The sequence below is a fragment of the Dipodomys merriami genome, unplaced genomic scaffold, assembly GCF_024711535.1.
Source record: "Dipodomys merriami isolate MVZ:Mamm:240054 unplaced genomic scaffold, mDipMer1.0.p SCAF_91, whole genome shotgun sequence".
Lineage (NCBI taxonomy): Eukaryota > Metazoa > Chordata > Mammalia > Rodentia > Heteromyidae > Dipodomys > Dipodomys merriami.
In genome coordinates this window covers 4,297,501-4,309,393 of record NW_027206524.1, presented here as the reverse complement: position 1 = coordinate 4,309,393, position 11,893 = coordinate 4,297,501, and the positions used below count along the sequence as shown (strand labels likewise).

Below are 11,893 nucleotides of genomic sequence, written 5' to 3'. Positions count from 1 at the left end.
TGAGAAAATTTTACCCTTCTAACTTAAACCCCAAATTTCTATAAAATTTCATCTTGTTTTCATCCCATTACTCATCTACAAAGGTGACAAAAAATGTGCTACAATGCACCTTTAAAAAAGTCTCTTGAGGGGGAAAACAATGGAGGGGGTAACAATGTTCAAGAGGAAGTGGAAGTGTACTTATTACCTCACTCATGTAACTGTAACCCTCTGTATAGTATCTTTACAATTAAAAAAAAAAAAGGTAAAAAAAAAAAAAGTCTCTTGATTTATTGCTGTTTATTAATTCACTAAGCCAATTATAGGGGAGTTGTTACAGCTGGCTCTGGGAATAACAAGATGACGGAAGAAATTCCCTGTGAAGACTAGTTAGGGAAAGTAGTAGGAGAGGCATACCAGTTAGGAGATCTTCAGTGGTCTAGGTAAGTCCTGATTAGAATTTAAACTCTGACTGAAGGCGGAAGTTATGAGAACAAAAATAATAGGTAAGAGAGTCCGTAAAGAGGAAGAACAAATAGAACCAATCTGGCAGAGTATGAAGAGGAAGAACTTATCAAGTTTCTCCTTTTGATCTTTGTAGGATGTTAATATCACTCATAACACCAAATAGAAAACATTTTTCAGAGGTAAATACAGACTAACTCAGAAAATATCTGACATAATACTATAGCACTCTTCCTTGGAGTCACGGATGAAACTGCACCTACTGCTGAAAACTATTTTTGCTTGTGCATAGGGTAGGGAAGTAGGAAAAGGATGAATGGTAAAAGAGCATCACAAATCTGTGCTAAAATGAGCTATTTGTTGTCAAGGTCTAAATTTCTTCAGCATATTCTTTCCATCTGAAGGATCTGATGGTTATTTGTCACACAAAGAAGGCTTCAACTTGCTTTGCTTTGTTCCTCATTAAATATCTGGGGTCTGGGGAGGTACCTATAGCAGCTGCTGATGGAGCATGCATAGCACCCACAGGCCCCTATGCACTTAATTAAGAGATCATGTCTATTCAACGATCTTGAGAATCAGGTCTTCTATAGATTTCCTAAGATTGGCAGCAAGGATACTGTTTTTGAACAGGCAGAAACTGGACGTGCATTCTAATCTCAGGATGCTCTTGAAGGTACTTTCATACCACTAGAGAGAAGAAAATGGTACTACTTGGCTTATAGGATGTACATTTATTATTTAATATTTATATTAAAAATACTCATTCTTTTTGGGGGCTGGTACATCATACTAAGTCTCTTTAGAGTATAAAATAAACATCAAAATTAGCCATTTGACAGTAACATCAAAACTTAGTACTATAAGCAAAACAAGAATTTCCAACAATGAAACAAGGGCTCTAGCACTTGCCACTAAAACAAAGGAAACAGGCTGAAGATGTAGCTCAGTAGAACACTTGCCCAACATGCGCAAAGTCTTGCGTAGAGTCCCTACTACTCCACAACCAAAACCAAAGAAATGAAGTGGTTCCAATGACATGGGGTAGGAACCCATAGATAAATCCTAACAGAGCACATGCTGAAACTGGGCTTAGGAAGTTTTATAACCCACCCTTATTCTGAGTATGTTCCTTGATGGTGCAAAACAGAACCTATGAAAGGGTCTCAGAGGTTTCCTTCTGTGGAATCCTTCTGGGTGGAAAATGTGCCCTTTGGGAATGTGTCCCAAAGCTGTTTTCAACTCCATGTCCACACAGTGATGTCCAGAGGTATTGAGGTGCACACAGCACAGGAAATATTTAACTTTGATTTTTAAGCAGATGCAACACCAGTTCTTCATCTTCTGCTAAGGAAAGGCCTGTATCCAAAGGCTCTGAGGCTTCCCACTTGGCCTTCTTTCCACGATGACTTGTTGGTCCCATGTCTTCTGCTTCATTGTTGTTCCTTTTCCTCATTCCTTGCTGTTTCTTGGTATCACTGGTGGGAACAAATCCAATGATGTAATTCACAAATAAACTCATTAGTATGAAATCAAACATTTTAATGGACCAAATAATCAAGAATACCTTTTAAAGTGATATTACCTGAGAAGAAACAGGATACCTGTATCATTCTTAAGTATCTTTCAACTCTGTCCCATCCAATCCCCACAAGGATTTTAGGAAGCTATGGATATGCTATCCACAATTTGAACACAGTGAGATGCCTTTTAGCTGTATTTGGTTTCAGTTTGCTTGTCCTACTAGCCTTTAGCTACTAATTCTAATGTCCACTGTACTGGCTTATAATAAAAAGTAAAGCAGAGCCTGAAATGTTAAATTACAAATGATTTAAAACACCAAGTAAAATTCCCCAGGCTAAAATGCACATAATCTTTTTTTCTTAGGGAGGGAGGAGTGCTTTCTGTTCGGGATTTTGTGCTGGTTGGCAGGTATTCTACCACTTGAGCCACTCCCAAACCCTCAAAATACATATCCATCCTTAAGAAAGCCAATATTATTGTAGAATTCAGAACATAGCCAGTATACAGACCATAAGAACAAAGCTATTTTTTGAAAGGTGAAGAAAGCAGCTGAGAAATTTAAAAAAAAAAAAAAAGGCTGGGAAGGTGGCTCAGTGGTAGAGTGCTTGCTTTGCATGTATGAGGCCCTGGGTTCAATTCTTTAGCACCACATAAACAGAAAAAGTCAGAAGTGGTGCTGTGGCTTAAGTAGTAGAGCGCTAGCCTTGAGCTGAAGAGCTGAGGGACAGTGCCCAGGCCCAGAGTTCAAGCCTCACAATCAACAAAAGACAAAAAGAAAAAAGAAAAAGAAAATCAACATACTCTCAGTAGTCTGAGATACTATGTTCAAAATGATGCAACTAGTGGGGATGAAGCAAAATGGCAGCTGACTGGGATTCTCCAGCAATCTCTCCTCACAAATGTTCCGAAGTATAAGCACAGGTGCTAAAGAAATCAGTTATCATTTCAAAATAACTCATTAAAGTAAACAGAGGGGTTTTTTTGGTAAGCCTGGTAATAACTACAGAGCAAAAAAATTATAACTGGACAACCCAAAATATATAAGCAAGGAATAGAGTAGACCCAATTAAGAGACAGAATGAATAGATTTAAGGTTTTTTTTTTTAATCACCTATATGTTGTTTATAAGATAATCACTTCATCTCTAAGGAAACACACATAGACTAAAAGTGAATGAGTAAGATAAGATATTCTAACCAAAAGGAAATAGAAAGAAAGCAGGAGTAGCCATGCTAATATTGAAAAAATAAAGTTCAAGTCAAATAGTAGTAAAAGGAGACCAGGAGGTAATTATCATAAAGATAATCATAAAGAGCAGATTCAGCAAGAGGCTAGAGAGACAAGAGATAATTCAGATAGATATAGACAGATAGATAGGTTAATGACCATACATGGGATTCAAGCCAAGCTATGAATGATTCTGAATCTAACCCCAACAGCACAGACTATTGAAAATAATTAGCATTGACTTGCTTCAGTCAACAGTTAGATAATCACTGAAAGAAGCTGCTGCAGAGAGACCACTGGCTCAACACCAGTGTAGTCAGAACTCAGCCAATCAACTAACGTTTCTGAATCCTTCATGAGCAAGCATCCCCACTGAACTGGAGATAAGTAATTTAGAGCTGTGAGAGTTGAATAAAAGTATATGAGAGTGCATACATAGTACTGCTTATTAGTTTACTTCCTGCCTAGTCCCTCTCAAGCAAATTCTCACACTGGCTGTATAGACTGATCAGCAAAACAGTCACAAATATTACCCTACATTCCAAGCAAAATTTTCGAGTTCCTATGGACTCCTTTACTGTTTAGAAGATAGCCTGGATATCATAGTAAATTGCCTGATCGGCATATCCATTTATGACCAGCTGGAAGCAAAACTGTAGATAATTCCTTTATTTACCTATCAGAAGTGCTGCCATGCTCTGACTCAGCCATTCTCTTTCACAACTAGAAGACAAACTAGATGACACTGTGAGCTTATTTAAAACCACAAATTACTACATTTTGAAAGTGCACCTGGAAAGATGAATATGAGAAAGTTCCCTATGATGAGAATCTAGTCAGAAAAGAAGTAATTCTTAGTTTTTAAAAAAAAGAGCCTTAAAAAAATATCATTACAACAATGAGATGTACAAGACGTTATGTCAAAAAATGAACTTTACAACTTTGGCGGGGTGGGGGGTAGGGGAGTGGAGGGGATGGTGGTAGGGGAGTGTAGGGGAGAGGGGAAGGGATGGTAAGGGGAAACAAAGGAGGAGGCAACAATGTTTGATAAGAAATGTACTCACTATCGTGCCCATGTAATTGTAACACCTCTGTATGGTATTTTCACAATAATAAAAAATTCCAATAAAGAAAATCTAAGTCCTAAAAAAAAAAATTATTGAGTCCTAATCTGCTTATGAGTATGGCCAATTTTGTGCCAATTCCACTGGGCCACAGTGTTGTCATCATTTGTATGGTACAAGGTATCACTGATTTTTGGTTTGCTTGTACATCAAGTGAATCTCAGAGAGGCTCATCAGAAAGAGCCCAATTAGTGGGCTATACTAATGCATCCTTTGTTAATGTGCTCATAAAAATTATATTCTCAGCAGGAAGTGGGTAATCTGATTTTTTTAAAAGCTGGGAAATTCATATAGCCCAAACATTTTTAGAATATGTATGAGTTAAATTATAGAACATTTTATACTGCTTTTATAGCAAATAATCGGTAGTCTATTTAACCAATTATCAAACAACAGGATATGTATTCTATATAGTTCACCATGAAGAGGATGATGCAATGAACCTAGAAAACAGTAAGCTTCAGAAAAGCCTTCATCTGTTCTTTTCTGAAAAGGTTTCTTCCCAATGTGTGGTGCTGGAAAGCCTCTCCTGTATTCATACATAGCTGAGTTAGGCAGAAGTTCTGACCCCCACATAGTTGGTCATCTCTTGCAGCTCACTGGATCCAACTGAAGACTGGGATTTCACCATCAATTAACAGATGAATGTAGGCACTCACGTGGTCTCTTGGTCTTAAATTCTTTTCTGCATGTTCTAGAAGGGAACCTTGCAACTTGTAAGCAAGACTCCTAGTAGGTGCCTCACAGCAGCACAACACTGAGGCTGTTTACCAATAAAGGAAAAGTCGGAAGATAATGGTACAATGAAAGAATGAAAATCCAACTCTGTTCTGATACTGAGGTAACAACTGCTAGCCCCCTTCATGACCAAGCATCCCCACTGAAGTGAAGGGGGCAAGGTGACCTCAGTTGGACAACTAGGTAGTGGCCTTAAAGATGAGGTAGTCTCAGAGCCTGAGCTCCGCATTTTATCTTCTTATCAGGACTTCTGTGCAATGTAAAATGCCAAGCTTTTTCCACATTCTTCAAATGCGTGAGGCCAAGTATCCAGAAGGGCAAAATTCCTGCTCAAGGTAGAGAGCTCAGCATTATCAGTTGATAAAGCACATCTTAAAAGGCAAACGCAGGCTCAGCTCAGAGTCCTGAAAGCCATCCTACTGTTGTGAAAACAAACAAAACCACAGAGAACTACTCATCTTTTAATCATCAAAATGACAAAGACCTCATTAGCAATGTCTGATATAATTTATTTAAAAAGTGATCACAGAACGAAGTACAAGGAAAAACATCATCATGTAGATGTGAATTAAATTTTAAAGTCTTCATGTATCGAAAATTATTTTTTATTTTCTTCATTTTTTTAAATGAATTATGGGAGGGATTTCACTGTGGCCATTTCCATACACATTTGCAATTGTATGCCAATCAATTTCACCCCCCCCAAAAAAAAAACTCCCTTTCTAGAACAATTGCAACAGATTTCACTGTTCTACTTTCATTGGTACAAACAACCTCAGCTGTATTCATTACTCTCTATTCCTTCAGCTACATGCATTTTCTTTCATCCTTGTTAGTCAAGCCCCATCCCACTATTGTACAACTTCCGAAAGTCTGTTTCTCTTTCTGCCCCCGGGTCCTATTGATCAACAGCTTTCCTTGAGACACTTTATGCTGTTTTCATGTATAGCTCAAATCTATTCCAAAATTACTTACCTTGTTCTTTTGCCCATTCCCCTTCTCCTCGTAAGTAGCCTCTTTACGATTCATGTTCTATGTTTATTCATGCGTATAATTACATATGCAATACATATACCTGTACATATATCCCTGAATATGTAGACCTTTTAGGTCTACTTCTTAGACCCAAAAGAATTGATTTTTTAAGAACTGAATTTTAAAGATATGTTGTATTCATGAACTGCTTTGCTGTATGGCAACTCTTTTGTGCAACTAAAGAAATCTTTTTAAAAAATCAAAAAAATTAACTGATTTTTAAATGGTGTATATTTTCTTATTTTCTAAGTTCTCTAAACACTAAGCCCAAAATTCCAAAAGCTACGTTTTCAACAATATTTTTTCTACCTGGTTTCAGCATTTCAATTTTTTTAGATATTTGTAGTTTCAATGTTATCTATGTTGAATCTATGAGCAACAAAGGTAGGTGAGAATTCTTAGCTAAAAGTAAGAACCTGTTACAAGTAAGAATCTTTTTCCATCTGAGTCTGCTTCGGTGCTTCAAAACCCATCTCCAATCCCTCATCTTCCAGTAAAGATACCTAACCTGCCTTTCATTAGAAGGGACCTTTTGCCTCTGAATTCATGTATCTTAAAATTGTTTATTACTCATTTAGCCTACAACATTGCTACTACCTGACACTACTGTGATCTTTATTTCCTACATGGAATTTGACAGCACATTTCAAAATTTCAAAGGAAGCATGGTCAGCAATTTCTTGTCTGATAATTTTCCCCAAAGAAATAATAATTAGGGAAATGTTGTAAGATTTAGTAAGAAGGAAATATTTTTTAATTAAAGACCTGGAAACTCCCAAAGTTCAACTATTAAGGATTAAGTTGTAAAATTAAAAATGAGATACTACATAGTTACCACAAATAACATTAAAGTTTTTACACATGTAAAATCTTCTATCAGTTACACTTATCAAGCAGTAACAACCATACAGTAATGACCCTATTATAGTCATACCAGTGGCCTTTATTCTCATTATATCTTGACAATAATTTTGTGAGAAATATCTTCATTTGACTGAATTAAAAATGTGAGAGATTAAGTGCTTGTTCAAGGTATACAACTTGTAGAAGCAATGAAGTTCAACTTCAGCTCTTTCTGACTCTAAACCCTAGAATTTCCCCCACAATGCCATGTAGTCTAACTTAATTGCAAAAAACTCCTAGTTCTCTCATGTTGCAAAGTTTCTAATATTGATAAATATTCCAAAACTACATACAGTGATGCATGCGAACAAGGCATTCAGTAGTTTCTTGATTCAACAGAACCTACCTCATGCAATTCATATTTTACATCTGCTAGAGCAACTATTTATAATTCAGATTGCTTCTAAGACCATCTTGCAGAACCTGACTTCATCTAAGTTTCTACGAATTATGGAAAAATTTGGAGGAGACAATCAAGGAAATTCTTAGGTCTTATTCTATGTGGTGTTTTTATTCCCTTATTCCCTCTCTGATTCTGAGAACATTCTAGCTATAAGACTTACAGGTTTGGAAGGGGGTGGGACAAATGACGTGTGACAAGATACTATTGAAGCCTGCCCTGAGGAGGAAACTGTGTCCTGATAAAACAGCTTATTTTAAGTAAATGATGTTTGAGTTAAATTCAGGAAAAGCAGACAACAGTGTAGTCTGCAACCTAAAAACCAAACTCCCTAGGCTGTAAGGGTGTTGCAGCCAGAACCCCTACTTCGAGCCTGATGAATGTTTCACGTGCTATGTGCTAAGCCAGCTGGTCAAGGCATCACAGAAGTTAAAAAGCTGCTGGGAAAACCTGTCAACTTCTGCTGCATACAGTGCTCTACAGAAATACAATGTGCTGAACAATAAACTTCCAAAGACACTGAGGCAAGTACTTTCATAATGAAGTAATAAAATAGCAAGTAAAATAATGGAGGATTCTCTAAGCTTAATTTGGGAAATGAGACTGCATAGCCAGGTTCATGGTGCTTCATATTAGATCTCCTGAGTAGGGCTGTGTGAGTTTGTATGTGTTAGGATGGGGGAAAAAAATCAATGTCACTGTACCATCTATTGAGAAATCTAACAAAACTACCATCAAGGGGCTGATGGATGAAAGCACAACTCTTTAGTATAGAGCCTGTGCAGATTTTTCACCTCCTAGTTGCTTTTTTTTTTTAATCCCTCTATCTTTTGACAAAAAAACAAGTCAGGTGAAACCATAAGTGATTTTAGCCTAAGGAAGCTGGGGGTGGTGCCAAGAGGCCGGAAACAGCGAATATCCCCTTACCCAGAAACTCTAGGTTGTCTTCCTACCACACACTTTGAAACTGACTGTGGGAAGCCATTCATGAGAGCAAGTTCAACATCTGAGTGCCCAGTTTGGGGTTCCATTTGTATAAAACCTTCCTTGTATCTGTATCAATAGATGCAGTTTGGACATTTTCCATTTGTTTTAAAGCTAGTAACAAATGAGCTTGTGATAATTTTAAAAATGCTCAGGAATCTTTTTACCTATCATTAAGTACTGGCAGGTAGGCATTCAAATACATTTTGTCAGGCTTTTTCCCTTCAAAATTTTAACTTAGAGACCATGACAACCTAATAAAGATTAACTGCTGTAGTACATTCCATAAAATCTGCTGTTTCTTTCTTGTGGTGAAGATGACCACATATAGAAGCCGTAATGAGAAAGACCACACTCTTAACTTTCTTTCCTACCTGCTTAGAACTAAAAACAGATTCGTAAAAACAATTTAGCCATAGTAAAGACTGATTGGCTCAGAGTTCATTAGAAACATAACTACTACAGATAGGGGAAAAAATTCTCTTAGATCAGAATTCTATCAGAAAAGGGTGAGGACGGTGAGAAGGAAAGGGAAGGCACAAAACTGCTTATCTCCCAGCTGTTTGTACATATGTTTTTCTATAAAATGTGGACACGTCATTTAGGATTAGAACACAACTCTTCCCAATTCTGGTCATAAGCCTCTTGAAAATTTGATGAGAGTCAGGACTCCTCACCTCTAGACAGACACAGACAGACACAGACACAGACACAGATACAATTCATTCACAGAGTCCGGGTTAGAAACCCCTGGTCTGCAGCAATTTAAAGGACATGACTATTTCTCCTTCATGCAGATTTAAAAAAAAAAAAATTAAATGCCTAAGTCGAATTAAGACTATACTTTTTTCTCACTACTAATCTACATGGAAAACATTTTATGCTCCCCAGAAACACATCAGCTTCCCTCTCAACTACTTTCACTGATTAGTTTTCAATATTCAAGATCATCACCTACCCAAGCATGTCCCCAGTGTTGCAACACTCTGAAATTAAGTTTTCCAGCTTAGTATTACTCTTCATTAGGCCTTCAAATGACTTCTGATGAGAGAAAACCCAGTCTTCAACAAAGTTGCTCATTAAAGAATTACTTATAATGAGAAAGCAAAATAAAACAAACAACAAGAACAAGGTTTCATTACGTAGTCCAGACTGGCCTCAAATTTTCAATCCTCCCACTTCAGCCTACAGTTCTGGGATTATAGGCATGTGCCTCTATTCCTGGCTCCCAGGTGAGTATTTTTAATTCTTAATAAGTAGAATTTGGGTTAAATAATGTAGCTAGTTCTCATTTCAGGTTCTCAGCACCATATATAGAACATCTTTAAAATTATTTTTTAATCATTCAAGCAATATAACTATTTGACTCTGAATAAAAATCGTTTATGAACCCAAAAGCAATTGCAATTTTTAGCAGTCTTTCCCTCCAAAAAGTAAATGAGTCTTGAAATGCAATGGAAACAGGAACACATGATTCTGTGTAGTTTTCAGCAGACAAATTATATTGCTATCAAAAAGAGCTAAGGATCTTGTCAAATTGTTTCATTGCTATTTTAATAACAATAATTACAATAGCAAATCCTAACACTGTATATAAAATTCTACCTATATATTAATTCCACAGTCCAAAAGAGGAAAAAGGCAAAAGCCACAAAGTAAAACTTAGCTTGCTCCAATATTTTAGATAAAGATGAAGAATAAGTAGAGAAGAAAGCAAGCTCTCCTTCTGTACATTCTATGAAAAACAATACATCAAATCCTAGAGCCTCAAATAGTGTCTGTATATCTAGCTCCAACCACTTGTATATTATGGGTATATTACTTACTCCTGCACCCCCTTTGCACAGATTGTTTTGCAGATAAAATGAGCTATGCATGTAGTATTTTTTTAAGTTCCTTAAAAGGAACTCATATTTTCATTGTTACTGCAACCACATGCTAACTTAAGGAGTTGAATCTTGCACAACAGAATCCCTCTGGATCCTCAGCACTTGACAGCGACTCTGGTAATCCACAGAGGAATGAAAGTTGTTTAAATTCTCCTTCAACTTGTAGGCAGTTGAGAAGGAGGGCAAAGTCAAACCCTGGAACTACTGACCCCAGATTCGGTCATTCACCACTAACTAAATCTGTTTTTCTGCTGCCTATTTCCTATTGACAAAATGTCTTTCCATGTAGAGACAAAAGTGTTATTCACGCTGAATATTTATGAGTGCCAACAAAGTTAAGAAAAATGAAATACTCAGAGGAAACTTTAAAATAAAACCAGATCATGAAAGTTCAGCACTAACAGCTACTAGTCCCTTAAGAATGAATTCATCTTTAAAAAAACACTAAGTTTATATCTGACATTCTGGGAGAGTGATGTTGACCAAAGCTGGAGTGGGAGCTGTGGCTACAAATGCTGAGTGAAGGCTACCAAGAAGAACATAGCAGATAAATCTATAAACATGCTACAAGGACACTCTCAAGCTGGTGTCACAGAACTTAAATATACTGTCATATTTTTAAGCAGCAAAGACATGATGTAACCAAATTACAACTGAACAGGAAAAATTGGTGAAGTGGTTTTCTGTAAATAGTATCTTGGAGCAAGGACTACGGTTACAATTACTATTATGTGAGCCCTTTTGAATTCTTTATTCACAACATGTATACCACTACTTGTAGCTTACCCTAAATCTAGATGAGGAATAACAAATAGGTTTTGTTTTATGTGCAAATTTCACTTCAGCAATAGAGGCTGTGTTAGGAAGGACTATTGAGGTTATATAGAAAGGAGTATAGGCAAATCCCACCCTGTATGAAGGACAAGGGGCGTGAAGCTCCAGAAAGATGCATCTGCAGCTAGAATGGTTCTCAACTGTGGTCAGCTTAGCTCCTTCCAGGAGAACCTGGCAATATCTATAGACATTTCTAAATGTCTCAACCCAAATTGAGGGCACTACTACTGTTGGTGGCCAGGGATGATGTCAAACAGTCTATAGCCTTTCCTTGCCCCAAACATCTGGGCCAGAATATCAATAATCCTAAAAACATGAATCATAGTCTAGCCTTATCTACCCTATAGTTAGTACATGGATCCAGGTTTTTAGTCAAACATACCTCTCCTAGTGCCACGCAGGTCTAGTCCCATGATCGATGTGGTACACCTAGGGAGTCAACCTCATTTACACAGATCACATGTCTCTCCCTAACTCTGTCTGTGATCTTGGACATACATTTCATTCCTTAAAGTTTTGGTTTCTTCATCTATAAGAGGGAAGAACCAGACAAAAAACAAAACTTCCAGGAAATCTGTAAACAGACTAAAAGGATGAAATCTCACGTTCATAATAAAAGTAATACCAGTTGTAGGAAATATTGAATAAGGCATCAATGAGATATGGATATCCCACTCAACAAAGTATTTCTTTAGTTTGACAAATGTTAATCTGCCAGCTTACAGTTTCTAGCTGTGCCTGAAATTAAAATTGTATAATACTTAATTGTTTTCCATCGGTGCCCTCGTCTT

The 11,893-nt window shown here is 37.0% G+C and overlaps 1 protein-coding gene across 1 annotated transcript in view; it reads right to left on the bottom strand.

The window, feature by feature from the left end:
• Positions 1-247: 247 nt before the first annotated feature.
• The window catches only part of LOC138821383 (probable ATP-dependent RNA helicase DDX10), a 113,955-nt gene continuing 102,309 nt past the window's right edge, over positions 248-11,893 (bottom strand). Inside the window, exon 18 of the mRNA XM_070013570.1 lies at positions 248-1,922. Coding sequence (XP_069869671.1) covers positions 1,745-1,922 — 178 coding nt within the window. The 3' untranslated portion in view covers positions 248-1,744. The remainder of the gene's footprint in view (positions 1,923-11,893) is intronic.